We start from the raw sequence: 25,749 nt of genomic DNA on the forward strand, positions 1-25,749 counted from the left end.
TTTTTTTGAAATTTCACCATGATGATGTTTTTATGGAACCCCATCTGTTCTTCCACAACTGCATTAATATCGGAATATGCAACCCAGCTAAAACACAGCAATTCTCCCTCATTATAAGTTGATTTTCTCAAGTTAGCTGTGTTCAAGGGAAGAATTTTCTTGAACAGATGTGAGTTTGTATGACTGCACATTAGAAGCAAGGTCAAAAGAAAAGACAATAATGATGGGCAATAAAGTTGCAGAAACGAATACGGTACATATGTACATGTAAAAAAAAACAGTTCAACTCATTCTGTTGTATTGAACGGAACTAACAGTGCTAGGTTGACTATCGTACAGACAAACTGTCACGTCAAAAAATAACAAGCTCATCCTAGAATTTCGTAGAGGCAAACAAGGCACGCGCATCAACGTATCTTCTTGCTAAACTGTGGTCCTTCAACCACCAAAGCAGAGAAAAGAATGTTCTTCCGTGGTTGATGATAGGAACATGACCATCAGGCTTCTTCGAGCGAAATTGTTGAGGGGACCTGCTACATTGATTGTTTTACATTTTACACTTGCTTTATGCATGCACCAAGGTTAGTGATTCCAAACATAAATGTGAATTTTACTTGTCGAAAGGATCTCAATGTGTCATATTATATATCGCATGGCAGCCTCTGAATGACTGTCATTATTCTAATGGTCTGAGGTTTCTGCAAGCTGCACCAACTCAATTTCCATTGCAAGTAATCCTCTCCGATAGTTCTAAGCTGAGCCCATTAGAAGGACTTGTACCGCAACGAGAAACAAGATAAATGATAAATGATACATATGCAACCGTGCCACTTCCAATCAGAAAGCCGAAGAGCAAGCCCTTAACTTCAGATATAAAGAAATCAATCAAAAGATACCCATTGATCAGGATAACCAGGACAGCAATAGTCCACGCCAGTCTCTACAACATAAATGAGCAGAACATTAGATACAGAAAAAATGATGCAAAAGTTTATATCAATTGGGAATCATCTTTTATATAGAAGATGATTGATCTCATTTATACTCATTTTCAGACACAAAATACAAATTTGCTGAAAGCACATAGGTGCTAGTAAACAATTGAAAGGTCGTTTGCAGCTTGAGAAGATTATAAGAAGTCTTAAACTACATGAAATGATAGATTTGTCATGGCCGGCAATCTAAATGCTAGAACTACATAGCAGACAGAGGAGAAAATATGAAAAATTGGTTTCTTAATTTATGAAGTTAATGCATAGTCTCTAGACTAACAGATCTTCTTGCTGATTTGTTTTTCTATTTACATAGAGGGACTTTGCATTTTGTGCAACTGGAAGCCCTTGGCAATATATTCCGCAAATCAAACTGCAGATGCAATACTATAACTGTTAAAATGGTATTGAAAAACCAATTTCTAGAAGCCAAAACCTCTGTAGCCTGATGTTCTGACATGAAGCACAACAGGTATTGAGCATGGAACTTTTCTGGTTCTATTTCAACCGTGCAGCTACCAATGTATCACACATGACAGCACAGACAATACAAAACTTACTAGAAATGTGAGTCAACAGTTTACCTCAAGAACAGGCCCGATTTTAAATACCCCCATGACCTGCTCCTTGGCTACCAAGGTCAGAAGAGGGATAAGCGCGAAAGGAATCTGCATCGACTGGAGCACATTAAGCCACTCATTCAGAATATCCAACGAAGCTTCAGATGTGTTGAAAATGATTGCAACAATAATAGTAGGGATAATAGCAAAACTCCGTGTTATCAATGCCCTCATCCATTTCTTTAAACGCAGGTTGAGAAAACCTCCCATGATAAATTGCCCAGCATAGGTGCCAGTTATTGTACTACTTTGTCCAGCAGCCAACAAGCCAATACCCCAGATATAAAGAATTGGAAAGAGTCCTCCACCGTACTTCTCCTCGAGATACTGCCCTGCATTAACTAGTCCTATGCTACTGGCTTGTGGAGTACCATAAAACCCCTTAGCAAACACGGTTGTAACGAACAAATTTATCATAAAAGAAACAAAAAGAGCTACTGAGGACTCAATTGAATAGTAAGTCAGTGCCTCTTGCACCTGGACTTTCTTCTGAGGATCGATCTTTCTAGACTGTACCAGAGCAGAATGTAAGAACACATTGTGCGGCATTATGACACAGCCCACCACACCCACAGCTTGTCGAATTGTCTTTGAACCAAGTCTTGGAATTAAAATACCTACAAGAAGGATCATAATCAATCAGAAGAATGGGTGCGGCCAGTGAAGATATTCACAGAAACAAAATCCAAACACTGAACAGCAGAGTTTTCACTTCCTCTACCAAATAAAATTCTTACCCTTTAAAAGTTCTTTTCCACTTGGCTTGGTATCACCACACATCCAGGCAAATGATAAAGCCATTGTCGCAATCAGAACCGCAAAAACACCTTCCAACTTCCTTACTCCATAATTCTCTAGAAATAAAAACATGAAACTGTCCACACAAACACAAAATAGAGAACAAAAAAGCCCCAGTTAATAAAACAAATCATCAAACAAGTGCAAATATTAACTACTATCTTCCAGAACTAAAAAAAAAAGAAAGAAGAGCATCAGAGAATTATCCAAAAAGAAGAGAATGACAATTAACGAGCAATGTTGACTTGATGCCCAACTTCACAACGAAGACAATATAACTCGATCCGAAATTATCAGTTTATTTCAAACCAAATTCTATAAAACCTGTCAAAATCATTAAAAAAAAAAACATGGAAAAGAAAACAATAGGATTTGGATTCAAGAGTAAATCCAGAAAAAATCAAAAATTATAAACCACAAACAATTCAACACAGCACATACCAATCCGATGCCGTAATTAGAACTCCGGCCCAAAGGGGCAAGAACCCATTACTCAAAATCTGAATAGCAATAGCACTCCCAATAACCTCCTGTATATCAGCACCAATAAGTGCCACCTCCGCCATAAACCACAAAATATACCTAGCCCAATTCGAATACTCATCTCTACACAACTCCGCCAAGTGCCGCCCCGTCGCGACCCCAACACGAGCTGACAACATCTGGATCAACAACCCCATGACTGTTGCCCACAGTAAGAGCCATAACAAAGAGTACCCAGCAATCGCCCCTGCCTGAAGATCCCCTTCTAAATTCCCTGGATCTAAAAACGCTATGCTCATTAAGAACCCAGGTCCTGTGAATAGCCAGAGTTTTCTCCATGAGAATGGTGGGACATAATCAACGGCGTCTATTGAGTCTGGTCCTTCCACGTCAACGATCACGATTTTCTCTCGCGCTTCAAATGCTACTTCATCGGAATAATCCTCGCTTTGTAACGATTGAGATGGTGATGAGGATGACAAGGGCAACAGACGGTTTGATTCCTCGTCTTTTTCGTCGTCTTTAGAATCCTCTCCTCCAGATGGCGAACTCATTTTTGAAATTCCGTTTTAAATTAGAATTTTCCGTTGTGGAGTGGACTGGAGAGGTGCAGACAGCGGGGACCTTAATCTCCGATATGGTGAAGTCCGATGTGAATTTGTTAGGATGGTGGATTTATGATTTCATGTGGTACTGGCTCTTTTTTTTTTTTTTTTTAAATGATGGTTATTATAGAGGAGGTTTCAGGTAATAGATGATCACTGCAGCAGGATATTATATAGCCAATCATGCATTGACGAGCGATAAATTGGTGGGCTTTTTTAATGGAACTTTGAAGAAACAAGAAATTATAACTTTGAAATTGCTTTGAGAGCATAAATCTGTCCTCTATGCTTTTTTGGCTGAATTTTAGTTAAAATAGCTAGTTTTTAAAAAAAAATGATTACAGAAAGAGTTATATTATGTTTTTAATAAATTATTGTATATGTAATAAAAAAAATGGTGTTTTCTTATAAAAAAAGGTGTACTTGTAAATTTTGTCAATTTCTTTTACTGTAATTCTATCAAAATTATAATTTTTGAGATTTTTTTTTAGAAAACAATTTTTTATATACATTTTTTATATTTAATATTTTTATTATCTTACTCTTGGTTCATTTATTACTACTTTATTTTATTTTTAATGGCTTCATAATAGTATTCATTTCATTTGGTAAAATTATAATGTTGCCCTTTTATATATTTGTGTGAAAAAATATTTTTAAAAAAAAATCAGCAAATTTTAACTCATGCATTTTTTATTCTACTTTAATAGATTTACAATAGCTTTCATTTCATTTGGAAAAACCTTCATGTTGCCTATTTACATATTCATTTGTGAAAAAATCCATTTTAAAAAACCAATAACTCTTAACTCATAACTCATGCATTTTTTTACTTTATTATGATTTTATTTTAATCCATTTTAAAAAACCAATAACTCTTAACTCATAACTCATGTATTTTTTTACTTTATTATGATTTTATTTTATTTTTATCGGCTTCAAGATAATGTTATTATCATTTTATAAAACTAGGTAGCCACTTTTTTTCCATAAATTTATATGTAAATATTTATTTATTAAATAAAAATAAAAATTATACCGACAAATCTCTTCTTTTTAGATTGGACGTTAAATTTTTCATAAATAACATAGTTAAAAAAATTTCTTATCTTTAATGATGGATGTTAATATTTTTATAAATAATCTAATTAATGAGTCTGTTATTTTTAAAGATATAATTTCAAAGAACATGTGTAAATTTATGTGAAGACATGAATGAAAAAATCAAAGTAGTTTGGGGTTGAGTTGCTCATTACAATTACAAAGAAATAAAATATGTAATGTGATTCAATTAGAAAGGCTAGGCTTGAAGGAGTTCTAAAACTATTCAGGTGTGTTCTTTGCATCTATTTTTATACAAGAATGTTAAACCTTGCTTAAGTTCCTTAACTTATTTTTCTTGCAATTTGTTGGTTCGTTCTTGGTTAAGGATTTATGAGTTAATAATATTTTAGCTATTTAAGAATGTATTAATTTAAGGTGTGAACGAGTTTGGTTGTTTTTTTACCGGGTCAATGTATTTTTTGTAATGCATGTCACTTGGATAAAACAAATTAAAATTCAGGTTATACAATAAATTACCATCTTGATTTTTTTAATTAGGGTTAAATTAATGATAATCATGTGGCTATACTGATTTAATAATTGTATTTATATGGTTAAAATTAGATAGTGACATAATTATTATGCTACTAGATCTTTGAGATAATTCGTTGGATGAGGTTATTGTTTCACATATCTCTAACAATTTTTTATTTCTTGAACATCATATGGAAATGGATAAAATAAATGTCTTCATGTTTCTTATTTCTAATTTACTTAAGACAACAATAAATGTCTTCATGTTCTTTTGAGATGAGCACATATCATTTTTTAATCTTTCCTTTCTTGCATCTCTCGCGTGCCATATATATATAAGTTGAAGAAATAAAGTTTTATTAGTAGCTATGATATAAACTTATAGAAATCGTTTGGTTGTGAGAATTGATGGAAGAGAGGAAATTGTATTTAAATAAAGATTAATAATAAATGAAAAGTCCTAATCGGAATAATAATAATAATAACAATACACCGTATATCATGTGGATGAATGGGATATGATAGAAATTGCGGCAGAAAGGCCCACGAGAAAATGTTAACAGAAAGAAGGACGATGAGCACCATTCTTTATCCTCATGGAAGAAGGAATTCATGCCATTCAGCACAGCAAGCGATGCGAGACAAGGCATATGCTGACTTCTCATTGTCTTCAAAAAAGCAACGATGACCATCTCATGGCTTTAGCCTTGTAGGCCGTGGCATCTCAGCTCAAGGCCATTAACTTGAGCTAATGAAGATAGCATACGTGGAAGCAGATGATGTTTGAGGTACTTTCTGTAGATTTCTTGCATTTATTGCCACATGGTAGCCAATTCCCTGTCGTTTACTTTTGATTTAAGAAACAAAAAAGGAGTCATAAATATCCATGAATTGAAGGAACAACCCTTACGCAGTCTGTAACACAACGTTCAATAACCACAACGAAATAAACAGCTTCAGTTTTTGATGGTCATGATACAAGTGAAGAAGTTCGAAACAGGGAATAATCGGAAGAAGAGACTACCTATGGATCCGGATGGTACACAAATTTGATTCCCACATTATCATCTAAAATAAAATAAAATCGTATGGATGGCACAATGTGAATGATTAGTACTAAGACCACAATTAGCCTTAAATGACAGGTTTGTATCCAAGCACATGAACTATCCTGGGTGTCATCGCTTGGATGCAGAGCCAAACTATGTCCTATATAAAAAATAATATTTAGGTATTGAAATGAGGTTAAAAAAAATATGAAAAATCAATCATGAAAAATATGTAACAACACTAATTAGTGTTAAGTCGAGATATCCTATCAAATTCAATATTTAAATTATAAAAATAAAAATATAAAAAATATAAAGTTTTTCTTAAAAAAATTATGTTAAGTGATCTGAATTATTAAACTCAAAGTAAATAATCTAGAAAAAATTATGAAGTTCAATTTTCAATAAATTAAATATTAAAAGATAAATTTGAAGGAGAAAAAAAGAATTTCAATCATACAAATTAATTTTAAAAAACAACAATTCAAACAATGAAAATTGAAATCAAAATTACTACTATCATTAATAAGTAATATCATCACTATTATTTTTATTATTATTATTACTATTATTACTAAAACTATTGTTGTTGTTGTTATTACTAACACTATTATTGTTATTATTATTTAGTAGTAGTAACAATATTATTATTATTTTTCACAACTATTGTCATTATCATTGTTGTTATTATTATTATCACTACTACTATTATTAATATTTTTATTATCATTTTTCTTTTTCTTCCCTGTACTACTATTATTATTATTATTATTATCATCATCATTATCATCATCATCATCATAATTTTTGTTATCATTACAATTATTATTATCATCATTACTATTATTATTATAATAAATTATTATTATTACTTTTATTACCACTAATATCACCACCACCACCTATATCATTTTTTTTATTATTAATTTATTTCTACTATTATCACTATTATTATTATTATTATTATTATAAGTAGTATTACTATTAATGTTGTTGTTGATGTCACATTCATCATTGTTATCATCATCAAAAGTCATAGAAAATTTTACAAGAGTGCAAAGGGAAAAAATAAAAAAATTAAAAGTAGAAGGATTGAATTGAAAAAAATATATATACAAATTAAAAACCAATAGTTAAATTAAAAACAAATAAAGTCTTATCAAAAATAAAAAATGATAAAAATACAAATATTAAAATTAAAAAAATGAATTTAAAATATTAATAACAATGAGAACCATGATATATTTATTAAAATAAATAAGAAAAATGAGAGAGAAGAAAGGGATCATCCATGATAAACCAATTATATTTGGACAATACAAGCCACTCATAATAGAAAAGACTTGATTTTTTTAACTCTTGGAGTGTTTTTATTAATTTATTATTTATTAAACTATTAAATATAAAAAACTACTCTCAAACAAATCACAATACATTATAAATCATCTAAAAATATCACAATCAATTCTTTTTTAAGTAAGATCACAAACATCACTCCATTATTTTAATGATTTAATGAATAGCAAAGAGTGTGTATCTCCACAGTAAAATCAACTCCCTTTTTGGAATGTTTTTTATCACCCATGTCAAGTAGATCTAGGTATACGCTTAGGAGGCTAAAAGAGGCTTCTGATGTACTTGCGTGACATTGCATATCTCCACCAGCACCAAGACCCCACCAGAAGGTGACAAAGACAAGAGAAGGCCTCATTTCATTGACAAAAAACATCACATAATGTTTGATCGTACTGCAAGTGACAATCCTCCAATTTCTTGTTCACATTGCTTGCTATGCACATCCAGAATGGGTAAGAAACAGGCTTAGAGACAAGAGACATGATGTACAATAAAATTACTCGTGCGATCGAGGGCTCAAAGCGAAGGCAGCCATTTTGTTTTCTCATCCTCCTTTGTCTATGATGCATGTGCGTGTATTATTGCTGGTTCCCATCATTAATAAAGCTTTTTATCTCTAATAACATGGGCCATGCATGCCCGGATCCACGATTTAACGGGCAATTTATTTGCCATTCACAAAGCAACACATGTGGCTAGACCGCCGTCTTCGTGTCAAACTGGAGTCATGAGTCATGGCAGAATGTATGTAGTTGGTTTTGTTTTTTATTGTTTTTTAAAAGTTTTTTTATTTGGAAATATATTAAAATAACTATTTTTTAATTTTGACAATAATATATTAAAAATTGTCAAAAACCATTAAAAATGATAATTTAATATTTTTTAAAGTAAAATATACTTCAAAAATTAAAATATGTATAGTTATTATACTCTTAAATATTTTTAAATACCCTAAATACTTGCTGAGAAAAAAGTTTGAGCATGCTTGGGCGTGGCCGACATATGGCTTTCAATGGCTGGGCCTTTGCCATGGTGAAACCAGGCCTCTCGGTCATATCCACCGATTTATCACCCATTTTCTGCCACTCAAAACACTGAATCAGGGAGCCCAATGCCAACCCCACCATTCTCAAGGCCAAGCCTTCTCCAGGACAGCTCCTCCTGCCATACCCAAAAGGCATCAGCCTAAAACCATCTCTTGCCCCCTTCAGGCCATTAAATCTCTCAGGCCTGAATTTTTTTGGGTCCAACCAGATTTTAGGGTCATTTTGTATGGCCCACATGTTCACAAATAGCATAGTGCCACATGGAATGCGGAAACCTCCAACCAGGCATTCCTCAGATGATTCATGAGGTACTAGCAGCGGAGCTGGTGGGTACATCCTTAGTGTTTCATTTATGATGCTTCGGAGATAAGGAAGTTGGGCAAGATCCGCTTCATCAATTAGACGATCAGGTCCAATATACTCGTCGATTTCTTTTTGAGCCTTTAGGAGGACTTCCGAATGGTTGAGCAGGAGTGAAAGTGCCCATTCCATTATACTAGATGAGGTGTCTGTTCCTGCAAATAGGAGCACCTGCACTCGGAAACAAGATATTGTGATGATCAGTAGCAGTTAGAGAGTCGACAAAAGCGACGCAGACCGAATTACCATGAAGTGATCTACCAAATCCATAATGGCTGTGAAATTATTATGACCTGTGTATTGCAGTTACTTGAATATTTTAGTAATACAACACTACAAGTCCAGCAGATTTCATCCACCATGTTTAGAACAGTTGCACAGCGTTGACGCTTTATCATGTTTCTCAATCACATTCCACTGTCATCTTAATTTCAATGATTCCCATTGCAAAATGACTAATAAAATAAGACAATTTTTTCATCAGATCGCAGTCATTTTAAGTTTGACGATTCCCAAAATAGAGTACGGGCGGATTTTGAATTATGGTCTAATTACCCTATTGATGAGAATATATGTTTTGTAAATTGAGCAAGTGATTGCAGATCTCACCAGCATAAGCCCTTTGATAATATCATCCGTGTAATACTCAGGTTCGGTTTCTTGCAATGAAAGCAGAACCTGAATCATAGTCCTTTTCCTTTCACCACAACTATCACTCTCCAAAACTCTCCTTTGTTCTTCAATCAAACACTGCATGAAACTGTCCCTCTTCACTCGGCACTCTATCAATCTCTTCTCCATCTTCCTTGATTTAATCCAGGGTACGTAGTCTCCGATTATGGTTTGGCCAATTAGCGTATACATCTCAGCATGAATCGCGCGAAACCTTTGTGCTTGTTCCACATCAGAAACATCGTCTCCATAATACCTCTTTCCAGCTATCATCCGCATGATGATGTTCAGAGTTAGTTCGAGGAATGCTTTCTTCATATCCACCACCTGGTTCTGATTACGATAGAGCCCGCCGATCATCCATTTTACCTCCTCTAGGTGTGTGGCAGAGAGCATCTGGAGGCGATATGCAGATAAGACTTCAATAGACACGATCTTTCTAAGGTTTCGCCAGTGGTCACCGTAGGATGCCCAAAAAAGGTTTGTACAGTTGTAACCAAGGTGTTTTCCAATGAGTAGACGAGGGCGGTTAGCAAAGACTACATCGTTTTTGGTAAAGCACTCTTCAGCTATTGAGGGGGATGAGACAACAAGGACTCGACGGGATCCGAGTCGTAGCAAGACAACGAGGCCATATCGATTGGATATATTGGACAGGGTCCTGTAAATTGGCTTCTTAAACAGGTAGAGATGGCCAATGATCGGGAGTGAAAGGAATGGACTAGGCGGGAGGGTGATCGGGAGTGAAAGGAATGGACTAGGCGGGAGGGTTTGGATCTTGTCTAGGAGGTGTCTTGTGATCATATACAAGGCTAAAAAAACAGGAAAATAGAGAAATAGTTTGGATCTTGTCTAGGAGGTGTCTTGTGATCATATACAAGGCTAAAAAAACAGGAAAATAGAGAAATAGTGTCGCCATGATCAATTTGCCAATGGCGAATCTCCTTGTCGTTTGAAGGTGTATTACGTTAACCCCTTGATGAAGCTATCTGTGGATTATAAAAGAAACACAGTTGAAGTTTGTTAAAGTATATGCCTCTGATCAAGTCTGCCAAAGAAGCAATCATGCTAGCTCGACCTTTGTCTAGATTTGAATTTGAGTTGAAATGTTTCGACCATACGACCAAATAAATTGAGTAGCCATCAATTCATATCGGCCTAGCTTTTTTGCTCTGCACAAGTTCTGAATGAGGAATCAGCAACAAAACCGAAAAGAAAATAGCAAGAAGATTATCGTGGCTCAAAAAAGACCAGTAATAAAGAACATGTATAGCACAAATGTCACATCATCTTTTATTCTCAGCTAGATAAGAAGCAGCATCTCTACGATAGTTTTCAAATCATCAGTCTAATTGGAATAATTGCAACAAAGTGGGTATCTAACAAAAGTGAAATTATTATTTTCCCGATGGTAATTACGACTTTCCACAAATTTCATTGGTAATTTTAAAATTGCATGGCTTATTTTTTTACATTTCTTTTAATATTCTTACATAATTACTTTTAGAACATATTTGTTTCACATCAAATAATTTCTAAAAAATCGATTTTCAAACTTTTTTATATTTGTTTATTATTAGAAAAATTGGTTAATAGAAAACACTTTCCAGTTAACGAAAAACACTTTTCAGTTAAAGAAAAATTTGACTTGATTTTTAGGAAAGTATTTTTCTTTTTGGCTGTATTTGTTTTTTTAAAAGTAATTTTTGAGAAATTATTTTCCAAATTTTCTTGTGTTTGTTTGCTGTTAGAAAAGTTGGTCACCGAAAAATGTTTTTCAGTCAAAAGAAAATTTAGCTTGGTTTTTAGAAAAGTGTTTTCCTAGAAAATTTGGGCGGAAAACACTTTCTGAAAGTTGTGAAAAATTTAGAAATGTCATTATTTGTTGATTATATTAAATTTGATCCTCAAACTTTTGCTTGCTATATATATTTTGTTTTGAATATTTATTTTTTAATTTAATTTCTTAAAATTTAATTTTTATATTAACTTTAGTCCTCATTTTTATAATTATTATTTACTTTTCTTCTATTATTTTTTTATTGAATTTTTTTATCTATCAAATTTGATTATCATTCTTTTGATTATTATTTATTTTATTTGAAATACTTTATGAAATGTTAATTATTATTATTTTAATTTTTTAATCTTTTTTTTTAGATTTGATCTTTATTATTTTGACTATTATTTATTTTATTTGAGATAATTTATAAAATTATATTTTTTTCAATTTCATTCTCATTTAACCTTTTAATTTGTAAGATTTGTTCCTCGTTATTTTAATAAACTTGAGAAAAATAAAAAATTAATAAGTTATTTTTCAGTCCATTTTTCATAACATAACCAAACACTGAAAAGTATTTTTCAGTTCATTTTTCATAACACTACCAAATATCGAAAAATAATTCACTTTTGAGGAATTTATTTTTTCTGAAATTCACTTTCTAAAAAAAAACAACTTTCCTGCAAACAAACAGAGTTTAAAATAAAAATATTATTTAAATTGAATCTAGAGTTTTCTTATATTTCACTTTTCACGACACAATAAAATGATTTCTTTGTCTTTAATATCAAGATTTTCTTACATTGTCTCCAATGGCTTGTTTGTATCTTTGTTTTTGTTTTTGTTTTTATTTTTGTTTTTGTTTCTGTGATTATTTTATAATTTTAGAGAAAAAATTAATGTTTGGATAAATATAAAAAACTTAAAAATAAAAGGTTGTTAGCAGTATATTGATAATGAAGAGACCACTTCATCGTGTTGGAGTGACAATTTGCATTGGCTTATAGTGACAAAAAATTAACCTTTAATGGAGTTTTTTGATTCGTTATAGGAGGGCCCACCTCCCTGGAAGGATGTATTGTGTAATTCCCTCCGGTTTGGCACTAGTTTTTTTGTTTTCATGCCGGACTTTTAAATTTTCATACCCTTCAATTTATTTTTTCTTCTGATTTAATTCTAATTCTTTAAAAAATATTTTTTATTTGAGTTATTTTAAATATTAAAATTTATTTTAAATTTTATTTCTCATCAATTTTTTAATTTATCAAATTTAGTTCAAGTACGTTGCTCTAAGTATCCTGATATTCTATAATTTGATTACTTTTTTATTTTACAGTGAAATTTTTAAATATTACACCTTTCAACATGAAATTTAAAGATAAATAAAATTTTATTAATACAAAAGCAAAAAGGTGTGTAGAATTCATAGTTCATTTACATCAATTGCACTCTAGATTACAAGTAATATATAATGCATTCCTTTTTTTTTGTCATTTTTTCACTTTTTTGCAGTATTTTTTTTCACTTTTTTAAATTTTTTGATTTTTTTAATATTAATGTATTTAAAAATTAAGTTTTATAATTTATTTTTTCTCATTTTATCTTTTTACAAGGTTAAAATAATTTATTTAATTGTGAGGGTAACCCAAGTTGTTCCAGATTATAAATTTAGTGGGATTTTTTTCTTTTTATTCAAACTTGACTTTGTTATCATCTATCCTATATAATTAAAAAAAATAGTTTTAGTAAAAAACAAAATTATATATAAAATTAAAACAAGTGAGGAAAGTAATGTAATTTCAACATATGTTATTGTGAATTGCAAAATTGTTTTTTTTTTAAATTATCTTTGTTAATTTTACTTTTATAATATTGAGCAAGTTAAAATTTTAGCTTTATAATTTTTTTAAAAAATATTATATATTGCTATGATATTTTTTTGCATGATTTGTTTATTATATTATATATATAGTTAAAACATATAGGAAAGTACTGTATCTTTTCTTACATGTTATTGTGAATTATTATAGTATTTTTTTTCCTACAATACTTTCTCTTTTTTTCTTTTTTCCTCAAAATTATCATTGTTATTTTTTTTTTAATATTGAACTGGTTAAAATTTTAGTTTTGTAATTTCTTTCCTTTAAAATACAGTGGATTGCTATGGTATTTTTCTACAAGATTTTTTTATTTTTAAAAATTATATTTGTTGATTTTTTTTTTTAGTATTGAGTTGATTGACAATTTAGATTTGTAATTTTTTTCTTTAAAACATTGTTGATTACAAGAATGTTTCTCCATATGCTTTTTTTTGTTTTTTTAAATTATCCTTCTTGATTTTATTTTTTAATATTGAGTTAATTAAGAATTGTAATTATAATATTTGGGGAATGCACTATAGCTTTCCTCACAAATTACTCTAGATTGTTACCGTTTTTTTCCCTCGTGTTTTTTACGTTTTTCTCTAAAACTATCTTAATCAATTTTATTTTTTAAATATTAAGCTGGTTAAGAATTACAATTACAAGTAAATACGAGTACGGCTAAATTATGTGAGGAAAAGACTCTAACTTTTCTCACAAAACACTATGGATTGCTAAAGTTTTTTCTTACATGTTTTTTTAATTTCTTTTATATTTTTTAAAATATCTTTATTGATTTTATTTTTTTGATATTGAGCTTGTTAGAATTTAACTATATAATAAAGTTTATTCATGTGAAGGAAAACACTGTAGTTTTCCTAACAAAACAATGTAGATTGCTACAGTGTCTTTTCTCATGGTTTTTTTCTTATAATTTTTTTAAAAATTATTTTTGTCAATTTTATTTTTTTAATATTGAATTGGTTTATAATTAGAATTACAAGTAATTATAAATAAGACTAAATCATATGGAAAAGCATTTTAATTTTCATCACAAAACACTGTGAATCACTATAGTGTTCCAACATGGTTCTTTTTCTTTTCTTTTTTTGTTATATATATTTTTTTAAATTATCTTTGTTAATTTTATTTTTTTAATATTGAGCTAATTGAGAATTTAGCTTTGTAATTTTTTTTCTTTAAGACATTGTGAATTATTGCATTATCTTCCCACATGATTTTTTGATATTTTTTTTTAAATTATCTTTATCAATTTTATTTTTTAATATCGAGTTAGTTAAGAATTATAATTAAAATAAAGCTAAATCATGTAAGGAAAGCATTGTAATTTTTCTCATAAAATACAATGGATTGCTACAGTATTTCTCTAAATGATTTTTTTATGATTTTTTCTAAAATTATACTTATCAATTTTATTGAAGAAAGCACTATAGTTTTTCTTATAAAACATTGTCAATTGCTTCAATATTTTTTCTTATGAGTTTTTTCTTTTAAAATTATGCTTGTTAATTTTTTTTAATATTAAGTTGGTAAAGAATTTAACTTTATATTTTTTTCTTTTTATTAACAGAAAAACTAAATCATATAAGGAAAGTATTATATCTTTCCTCACAAAATACTATTCAATCTTTAAATTTTTTATTATTAATATAATTTTTTTTTGTTATGAAATATTGTCTCAATTATACCTTTAATTTATATTAATTATATAATATTAGTTTATAATTATAACATTATTAAATATATTTATTTTATAAGCTAATTGTAGTGCACCAACATGACATCCCGTATTCTTGATAATTAGCGCTAGAAAAAAAATAAAAATAAAACATATATGTTTATTTATAAATTTGCTTTTATATTTAAAATAATGTCTTAACAACCCTTTCTTTTCAAAACATAGCCTCGGATCGATAAACAAAAACATAAACACAAACAAATAAAAAAAATCAGAAAACCCTATCCCCTATATTTTTTCAATCTTCTTCCTCTCTCTCTCTCTTGCATAGCTGCCAATCCCCCTGGTTTGGCTCTCCTCGCGACGACAACGACAGTTAACCTAGCCCTTCATCTCTCTCATTATCTCACCTGCCAAGACAAGAACATATAACCCCCTCCGAAGATAAGTGGAAGAAGAGCAACCATTTGCTCAACAATTTCTTTACTTGACGGGCGTTTAGTATTTGTATCTATATTGGGCCATCACAAAACTTTGGTTTTGTCGAACAAGCAGTGACGTAAATTTATACATTTGACACTATCCATTGAAACCGAGTTGCCTGAAATTCAACTATTTCATCTTTATCCACCCATTGGGTTTTACATAGCAAAACGTTAAAGCTTTAGTAGAAATGAAAGCAAGAGACAAGAACCCTTTAGTCATTCAAGCACAAAGGACATGCCAGTGATATAACTACTGGAATAGTAAAAGATTGAGTGAAGCGTAGCTGTCAGAAGATCCCCACTCCACTGTTATAAAAATGAACTTCGATTCTGGAGAACAAATAAGTAGTCCAAAAATCACAAAGGAAACAACTATTTTTTTAAAAAAAAATTATTAACCTATAACTTTTTCTTTAATAAAACCATCCAAAAAGAAATTTTCCATTTCTTCTCTTCTCTTTCTTTTCTCAAGAACTTGAAAAATGGTTCTGGTGGAGTTGGTCTCGTGATAGCATTTTGATGAAAAGAATTGATGAAATTTTCAGGTGACTTCACGGTGGCCATAAAGGTTAACGATTTTGATGGGCGGTGGTTGGGCTTGCTGTTACGAGGGAGAACTACTATTGTTGTGGTTATGGGTTTGGAGGAGATGAGATGAGGTGACGGTGAGATTGAGAGTGATATATATACGTGAGGGTATTATTGTCTTTTTCTTATTCTTAAAATATGCTTCTACCAAGGTTACAAAGTGTAATCTTCAAGAAATTGGTTGTTATATAAAAAACAATCAAATCATTATTTATTTTTATTTTTATTTTTTATATTTTTTATATTTTTATTTTTATAATTTTTTTATAATTTATATTTTTTTATGATTTCTCATTAATATTAAATTGAGTTTCTTGTTGAATCCGAATATATGATTTAATGAGTTATAAATTTAGAAGATTAAATCATATTTAGAAAATTTACTCAAATTTATTTTTTTAGTTTTGTATTTTTTTAATTTTATTATTTAATATTTTTTATAGGATTTTTTACTAATTTTGAAAATAATATAGGTTATCTTCATTATTTTTATTTTCCATTCTTTTTTAAATTTATCTTTTTTAAAAAATAAATTTAGATTTTAAATTAAATTAAATTCTTAAATATAAACACCATGATGTTTTTGTTTTCTTAAGTATAGCTTATTTGGGGTTTTTTTTTTTCAATTGATTGGTTTTTATTATTATTATTATTATTAGGCTTTAATATTTTATTTATTAGAATTTAATTTTCTATTTTGTTTAGATTTAGGTTTTATGGGATTATCACAATTCTAATATAAATAAAAAACCCAAAAAACAAGAAAAATAAAAAATATTTTGAAATAGTAATTTTCAGACTTAATTTATGCATGTAAAGAAAAACAAATGGGAAGATAGTTGCTCGAAAATGAGCAGGTAGTTAAAATAATTGATAAAATTCCAGCCTCATTCACCAATTAAATCTAAAACATTCCATGATAGCATTAGAGTATTTCAAAACTTCTTAAGACGTAAAAAGAAAAAATTAACAATTAAAGTCAACTCATGAGAGAGATAAAAAGTTAGAAATCATCGCAGGTACTGTTATCGCCGGTAAACAATGGTCCTTGTCTTCCAGTATAAATAATGATGATGTGTTAAATATTAGTGTTTGTCATTATATTTTGAGAGTATTTATAAAAAAAATATATATTTTTTAAATTAATATTTTAAATTATTTTGATATATTAATATTAAAATCATTTTTTAAAAATAAAAAATATTTTTTAAAATAAAAAAATACTTTTAAAAAATTACTAATATTCCAAGCCCACGAAGCTGAAAACTTACATTTTAAAAAGTAAATGATATTTGAGAGGCATATTTATTTTTTTAAAAAATAGTTTTGGAAATTTATTTTTTAGATTTTTTAATATTTATTTATTATTAAAAAATTTAGTCACTAAAAATATTTTTCGATTGACAAAAAATTTGACTTGATTTCTATAAAAAAAAAATTATTTTAGATGAAAAACACTTTTCAGAAATTAATAAAAAATTAAAAATATTATATTATTTGATAATTATATTAAAATTAGGTTTTTTATTACTATATATATTTTGTTTTGAATATTTATTTTTTAATTTCATTCCTTAGAATTTAATTTTTGTATTAACTTTAATTCTTAATTTTATAATTGTTATTTTCTTTTTTCTTATTATTTTTTAATTAAAATTTTTTATTTATCAAATTTGATCTTTATTTTTTTTATTACTTATTTTATTTGAAATAATTTATGAAATGTTAACTATTATTATTTTAATTTTTTTTATCTTTTTATCTTTTAATTTTTTTATTTTTTTTAGATTTGATCTTTATTATTTTTATTATTATTTATTTTATTTTAGATAATTTATAAAATTATATTTTTTCCATTTTCATTCTCCTTTAACTTTTTAATTTTGTAAGATTTGTTATTTATTATTTTAATAAAATTTAAAAAATAAAAATTAATAAGTTATTTTTCAGTTTATTTTATATAACATAACTAAATACTAAAAAATATTTTTAATTTATTTTTAATTACAATACAAAACATAAAAAATAATGCAGTTTACTAAAATTTACACTACTTTCATACAAACAGTTAGTTGATAATCAAACTAGCCAGAGACTGTGACCTTTTACAACCAATAAACTTGGCAAATTAATATCTTCTGTTCAGCAGCATATCATAGTGGGTTGGGTGCTTCAACAGGCAACAGCCTCCTTCAAATTTGAGGAAGAAGGTTTGCCATCGATGGACGGGAAGTGCAGCTGGCCAGTAAAGGCTTAGCCTTGGGCATACTGAGTCCAGTCCCCTCTGTCATGTCCACCATTTCCTCGCTAACCCTGTTCCATTCGAAACACTGAAGTAATGACCCCAAAGTCAATCCAGCCATGCGCATGGCCAAACCTTCTCCAGGACAACTCCTCCTTCCTGACCCGAAAGGCATCGATTTGAACCCATCTCTAACTCCCTCGGAACCTTCGAACCTTTCTGGCTTAAAGTTTGCGGCGTCGTCCCAGATTTTAAGATCATTCTGTATTGCCCATATGTTAACCAGCAACATGGTGCCGCACGGTATCTGGAACCCTCCTACCACACACTCCTCTGATGACTCGTGAGGCACTAGCAATGGGCCTACTGGGTACATTCGCATAGTTTCCTTTATGACGCAGTGTAGATAAGGAAGCTTAGCCACATCAGATTCATCAATTAGACGATCGTGTCCAACAACCTTGTCAATTTCATTCTGTGCTTTCTTTAAAATCAGAGGATTGTTCAGCAGAAGTGACAATGCCCACTCCATTGTCCCAGCTGTAGTATCTGTCCCGGCAGACAGTAGAACCTGCATATACGTGAATTAAAGAATTAGTGCATGAATTCGAACTCCTTATGAACAGTGGCTGCTAAATTGTGTGCGCCTTGCACTTTGATCAATATATAAAAATTAAAATTAAAATACATAGAAGAAAAAATAATTAATTCTAGGAATCTCACTAGCAGATCTAATGAGGAAATAACTTGAAAGTAATAAAATTAACGAGAAACTTTTCCCGTCATTTTTCATTAACGCCACCCAGATCTGTTATAGCATGTTAGGAAATAACTTAAAAGTGTTTTTTATTTTAAAATATATAAAAATAATATTTTTTTTATATTTTAAAAATTATTTTTGATGTTAGTATATTAAAATAATTTAAAAATAATAAAAATATATTAATTTAAAATAAAATAAAAATTAATTTTTTTAAAAAACCCTTTTAAACAACCACCACGAAGACAAAAACCTTACCAACATAAGGTCCTTGATAGTTTCATCCTTCTAGTACTCAGGTTCCGATTCCTGCAGTGTTAACAAAACCTCAATCATGGTCTTGTAATTTCTCTCATTAGAAAAACAGCTCTTGTTATTCCCCATTCTTGTCCTGTGCTCATCAACCAAATCTTGCAGAAACCCATCTCTCTTTTCCTGCAACTTCATCAACCTCTTCTCCGTTCCTCATATCACAGCTAACACATGTAAGAAGTCTCCCACAGCTGATGCGCCACTGGCCTGGAAAGTCTCTGTCACGATCTCTCGAAATCTCCTCCCCTCCTCCACTTCGGCCTCGTTTTCACCGTAATATCTCTTTCCAGCTATCATCCTCATCATCACATTTAGCATGAGCTCGAAAAATGACGATTTCAAATCTATGATCTCATCATTGTTTTTGAAGAGACGGCGAATCAACAACTTGACCTCTTCCGTGCGTATGCTAGAAAGCAACTGGAGACGGTTAGAGGATAAGATTTCAAGGGAGGAGATTTTACGAAGATTGCGCCAAAGGTCACCATATGGTGCCCATGGAAGGGTCGTGTAGTTGCGGCCCAAGTGTTTTCCTGCAAGGAGTTGTGGACGATTGGCAAAGACAATATCATTCTTGGTCAAACATTCTTCTGCAGCTGATGGGGAGGAAACTACAAGAACACGACGGGAGCCAAGCTGTAGGAGTACTACAGGGCCGTGCCTGTCGGATATCTTGGATAGGGATCGGTGGAGGGGTTTCTTGAGGAGATGGAGATGGCCTATTATAGGGAGAGCAGGGAATGGGCTTGGTGGGAGGTTTTGGATCTTGTTGCGGAAGTGATTGGTAAGTACATAGAGAACTAAATAGAGGAGCATAAATTGCCAGAACATGGTGGTTTACTGTTTATACAAGAACAGACTAGCTCTGTCAAGACCGGAGATTGTAATGCTGGTTAGGGTTGCAAACAAGCAGATATATATATTAGCCTGCGTTGACTTTGAATGGTCTGCAATATGCCCACGGAAGCAAAAGGAAGGAGATATTTCCTTAATGAAAAAGACAGTACCGTAAGAAAGTTTCTACCATGCATTAATAATCCATAATCGATCTTGACCCCCCCACCTACTCCCGCAAAGTCGGCCTCCATAACAGATCTGGACCGCCGCCTAATCCCTACCTTTGTTTTACGGTTAAAATTGTTTTTAAGAATCTTTAATTTTTTAAAATTAATTTTATTTATATATTTTTAATGTATTAATGTTTTTAAGAATCTGCTAGAAAGTTTTTTCAATGGGATCAACTAACGGGTTCTAAAATCAAAATCACGACAAGATATCAGTGGCGGCGGCTAATTTTCATTTTATTTTTTTGTTTCCAAACCATTTTATCGTTTGAAACGACTGTCCATGACGAATAGGTTACCATAATGTTATTTAACGATAAAGTCTTATATTTTTCAATTACATTTAATTTTTATATTTTAAATGTGACTTATAAAATAAAATTGTTAGTGACGCCGGATTCTTTATACTAATATATAACATATTTCATCACAGGGGATGCTAAAAAGAAAGTCTTCTTAAGTTTTCAGATGTCAGCGTGAGCTATATATTTTTATTTTTCCCTCGTAAAAAAACCTAAAAAGAAAATTTCAATTTGAAAAGGAAGGTTCATCGTGGAGCTATGGATACAGCCTGTTTGTTTTTCTATTTTAAAAGTATTTTAAAAAAAATAATTTTTTTATTTACTTTAAATTAATATTTTTTAAAATTTTCAAATCATTTTGATAATTTTTTTTTTAAAAAAAAAAAACATCATTAATATATATATTTTAATATAAAAAAATTATTTAAAAAACACTACAACCGGAGTACCAAAGAAGCACTAATCCAGCTCCCTCTTTCATGTCCACCATTTGCTTTCCCTGTCCTCTCGTCTTCCGTTCAAAGCATTGAAGCAGCGACCGCAAGGCTAAGCCGAAAACTGCAAGCGTGGGAAACCATAGACCGGAACAACGAGGTGTCGTCAGGTTTGAGAAAGAAGATTCACCATTGCAGGGCGTGGTCTACATTTAGCCCACAGTGGTTGGGCCTTAGGCATTGTGAGCCCAGTTCCTTCACTCATGTCCACAAGTTCCCCACCGACTCTCTCCCACTCGAAACACTGAATAAGAGATCCTAAAGCCAGCCCAACTATCCTTGTAGCTAAGCCCTCTCCTGGACAACCTCTCCTCCCAGCACCAAAAGGTAAATATATGAACCCATCTCTTTGTCCCTCTGGGCCATGAAACCTTTCTGGCTTAAACTTTGTGGGCTCCTCCCATAAGTTGGGATCATTGTGTACAGACCGCATATTCACTAAGAGCATGGTGCCTCGCGGGACTCGAAAACCTCCAACAGTGCACTCCTCTGATGACTCATGGGGCGGGAGCAGTGGGGCAGCAGGGTACATTCGGAGAGTCTCGTTGATGATGCCTTGGAGATAGGGAAGCTTGAGAAGGTCTGATTCTTCAATGAGCTTGCTTGGACCAATAATGGTATCAATTTCGATCTGGGCCTTCATCAAGGCCTGTGGATTGTTCAGCAAGAGTGACAATGCCCACTCCATGGTCCCAGCTGAAGTGTCCGTCCCCGCAGATAAGATTACCTGTGTTAGAATATCAAGCAAAACGAAGATGAATGGACCTCGTTAACTTCTGAGTGCTACATTAATTGACAAGCTTAAGGGGCTAGCCTGCCAGGCAAGCCACTTGATGAGAGAATTTTCACTTGCATATCAACGGCAATCAATTCGTCTTTAAATGTACGGAGCAACGAACGCTCGTTTTCCGGAAAAAATCTCAAAGACTAGTTATCTCTAATTAATATGCTTGTTTAATTGGGAAATATGGATTGGTAGTCACGATTTGAAATATCTGTGAATCAAAACTCTTGTGCAAGTTTCAAGTGCAATATCCGATAAGAAAAGGGCATAGCCACACGTTTTATTCAAATGGTCAGTTACGGCACTAGCACAAGAAGTCCACTGAATCTATATTATTGGAGTTAAATAGAATATTCAAATCAGAAGAGATAATTCAAGATTGTGATTTTCTTAGGGATTTGGAGTGCTTACTGTCATTAGGCCTCTGATTATTTCATCGGTATAATACTCAGGTTCAGTTTCTTGCAAGGTTAACAGGACATCGATCATGGTTTTACTGCTCCCTTGATCTGAAGCAGACTCGCTCTTAACTTTTCTATGCTCTAGAATCAAGCCTTGAACGAATTCATCCCTCTTTCTATGCAATATAGCCAACCTTTTCTCAACATTGTTCAATCCAATCCATTTCAATGCTGGCACAAAATCTCCAATATTCGTAGCTCCACTTAATTCAAAGGTCTCTCTCACAATTTCTTTAAACTGCCTTGCTTCACCCAATTCTGCTAGATCCTCTCCATAATATCGCTTTCCGGCAATCATCCGCGTAATGACATTAAGCGTCAGATCGAAAAAAGTTGACTTGGCATCAATTGACATGAACTCACCACCCCTGCAACCTTTAAAAAGCTGATGAACCAATAACCTGACCTCATCAGCCCGTATATGATAGAACATCTTCAGGCGATTGGTTGATAAGATTTCAAGAGCAGCTATGCGCCTTAAATTGCGCCAGTGGTTCCCATATGAGGCCCAAGTAAGCGTGGTATAGTTATACCCAAGATGTTTTCCAGCAAGCAGCCGAGGTCGATTTGCAAAAATTATGTCATTTTTAGATAAGCACTCCTCTGCAACTGAAGGGGATGATACGAGGATTACAGGACGAGAGCCAAATTGAATGAATAGAATTGGACCATATTTGTCGGAAAGATTGGCAAGACTCTGATGGAGGGGTTTCTTGATGAGATAGAGATGACCAATAATTGGCAGAGAGAGGCCTGGACTCGGTGGAAGGTTCCTGCTGATTTTGCATAGGTGTTTTGAGAGGAAATAGAACATCAAGAAGAGAATGAAGCAGGAGTAGAATGAGATTTCCATGAAGAGAGTTACCAATATTTTCTGTAATTCAGAAACTCTCAGTAGTTTAGGTCTTCAGGGCCTTTATTTCAGCCTTTGCGTACAAGACAGAAGCAGGTTGTAATTTAACCTTCAGCCTTTGCGTACAAGACAGAAGCAGGAGGGGAAATACAATTTAACTATGTTATTGCTTGTTTCGCGTTGGATGCGGGTCGGACAATTGTTTTTTAAAACATGAAAAATGTATACATTGTCAAAGTATTTTTTTATTTTCAAGAAAAAATTTGATTATAAACTCAAATATTTAATAATTTAATATATAAAATATTTTTTTTCAAATATCAAGATGATTACATCTCCAACCAACAAGTTAATTCAAATTAATATATTAAATTTATGACTCGATAATAGATCCTATTGACCTTTATAACACCATCTTTTTAAAATTCATTTAATAATATGATAAAAAAAATAGACAATCTCAACATTGAAAACAAATATATTACCTGGACACTTTGTAAATCGCAAGTAGTGATTTTTGAATAAAAATTAATATTGAAATATGATAAAAAAAATAGACAATCTCAATATTAAAAAACAAATATATTACCTAGACACTTTGTAAATCGCAAGTTGTGCTTTTTGAATAAAAATTAATATTAATGTATCTCTATTTTTATTTTATTAAATACAGAATGATGAAATTGAGTAAGGAAAGACAAGACAAATTGATTTGATTTAACCTGAATTAAAGTGATAAACTTGTAATCTGAATAATAAGAATCACATCAATCTAAGTTAACTCATCAAATTCATAATTCAAGTCAATTGGAATAACTCAATAAAAAAAAATAAAAAAATTCTCAAAACCTATTTTTTTAAATAAAAAACATTGTTGAGCAATGAAAGTTGCAAAGAAGATATATGAAAAACCAAAAAAAAAAAAAAAACTTGCATTAACTTTTCAAAATTAAAACTATGGTTATTAAATCAAAAACACCCTATCTTAAAAAACTAAAAAACTCAATTTTCCACCAATTAAATATTAAAAAATAAAATTATAAAAAAAATCAATTATACAAAAGGATTCAAAAAATAATAATTAAAAGAATGAGGATCAAAACATAAATAAAAAGTAATTCTACTTTTTATGAAATGGTGAAATTGAAAATAAAATAAAATAAAATAAATGAAAGGAAAAAAGAGTTAAAAAATTAGGATTGAAATTGAAATAAAAAATAAAAACAAAATTTTGATTGAAATGGTTATATTAAAAAAATCAATTTAACAAAAAAACCCAGAAGGAAAAGAAAAACAATCAAATAAATGAAAATCACTTTGAAAAAAAATAATATATCATATTTTAGGATTAAATAATGTAATTAAAAAATCAAAATTTAATAGAAAAACAAAAAATAAGTAATGACCAACTTTGAAATTTTAAAACATTAGGAACAATCCTGAAATATTGCAAGGGCAACATGGATTTAGAAGGGAGGAGAGAAAAAAGTGAAGGGAAAGAAAGAAATGTTAGCTACAAGCTATACCACAAATAACCACACATGTTATCTTATATATAAAAAAAAAGATGCATCACCACATTTAATGACATGATTAAAGTTGTTTTTTGATTAGCAAGAGGCACTGCACTCGTTGCCTGAAAGACATGAATACCTCATTCACTTGTGCTATCTACCTTTAACAAAATATATATTTTATACTTATGAAAATACTAAATGTTCCTTTAGTAGCTTATTTCAATATTAAAAAAAAAATTGAAATGATAAATTATTCTTGGACTTCAGTTCTTTTCTTTTTTTATTTTAAGATTATTTTAATTGTTTTACTATGTTTTTTTTTTTAAAAAGGCTTCTTACCTCTAAAATATCTAAAAATAACTAACAAACCTTATATAAATACCGAACTACCTCCAGTTGTTAGTTTCAAGATTTTTGGTGGGAAGGCAACAACCATTGCTACGTTGTTCTAATAAATAGTGTCCCTTTCCAAGGATTATTAGCTTGTGTTTAATAATGGTGAATTGTACACGAGCCTTCAGTTACATTTACCTTGAAGGAATGTGAGGGCTGTAATCAATTTAACGAAGTGTCGGTGGTTGTTGAATGTGGTAGGAATTAATTTTTAAAATATTATTTATTAAGAAATATATTAAAATAATATTTTTTATTTTAAAAAAATTATTGTTAATATTAACATAATAAAAAAAAATTGAAATAAATAATAATAATTTTTTAAAAAAATATTTTTAAAATATAAAAACAAATAGGATTTAAATGATGCTGGTTGTAATTTGACATGTGTCACTTCACTTTTTTGGAGAAACAACATAAAGAAAGGAGCCAATTTCAGACTGATAAAATCTGTGTAGAAGGGGTTCGACAAAGACAAATAGACAGCAGGCAATAGACAAATCAAGGCGCGAGCCAGCCAAGCCGGACACAAATAGACTAGACATGCAGAAATTACAGTTGCAAAATGGACAATTATATGCGATACTTGTT

At 30.8% G+C, this 25,749-nt stretch overlaps 3 protein-coding genes and 1 pseudogene across 3 annotated transcripts; all 4 read right to left on the reverse strand.

Annotated features, from left to right (window-relative positions):
* Positions 1–196: 196 nt before the first annotated feature.
* Positions 197–3,797, reverse strand: LOC105120586 (metal transporter Nramp2-like). The gene is made up of 4 exons (XM_011018843.1): positions 2,852–3,797; positions 2,350–2,486; positions 1,577–2,229; positions 197–940 (listed from the first exon to the last, which is right to left on the reverse strand). The coding sequence occupies exons 1-4, from the start codon at positions 3,445–3,447 to the stop codon at positions 716–718; spliced, it is 1,611 nt and encodes a 536-aa protein (XP_011017145.1). The 5' UTR covers positions 3,448–3,797; the 3' UTR covers positions 197–715.
* Positions 3,798–7,598: 3,801 nt separating this feature from the next.
* LOC105120841 (cytochrome P450 81D1-like) lies at positions 7,599–10,363 on the reverse strand. The gene is made up of 3 exons (XM_011019224.1): positions 9,497–10,363; positions 8,445–9,058; positions 7,599–7,831 (listed from the first exon to the last, which is right to left on the reverse strand). The coding sequence occupies exons 1-3, from the start codon at positions 10,361–10,363 to the stop codon at positions 7,630–7,632; spliced, it is 1,683 nt and encodes a 560-aa protein (XP_011017526.1). The 3' UTR covers positions 7,599–7,629.
* Positions 10,364–18,059: 7,696 nt separating this feature from the next.
* On the reverse strand, positions 18,060–20,372 carry LOC105120587 (cytochrome P450 81E8-like; annotated as a pseudogene).
* A 754-nt stretch (positions 20,373–21,126) lies between these two features.
* LOC105120588 (isoflavone 2'-hydroxylase-like) lies at positions 21,127–23,272 on the reverse strand. The gene is made up of 2 exons (XM_011018844.1): positions 22,346–23,272; positions 21,127–21,877 (listed from the first exon to the last, which is right to left on the reverse strand). The coding sequence occupies exons 1-2, from the start codon at positions 23,246–23,248 to the stop codon at positions 21,257–21,259; spliced, it is 1,524 nt and encodes a 507-aa protein (XP_011017146.1). The 5' UTR covers positions 23,249–23,272; the 3' UTR covers positions 21,127–21,256.
* Between the last annotated feature and the right edge of the window lie 2,477 nt (positions 23,273–25,749).

Source organism: Populus euphratica, unplaced genomic scaffold (genome assembly GCF_000495115.2).
Source record: "Populus euphratica unplaced genomic scaffold, PopEup_1.0 scaffold6.1, whole genome shotgun sequence".
In the NCBI taxonomy this organism is placed as follows: Eukaryota; Viridiplantae; Streptophyta; class Magnoliopsida; order Malpighiales; family Salicaceae; genus Populus; species Populus euphratica.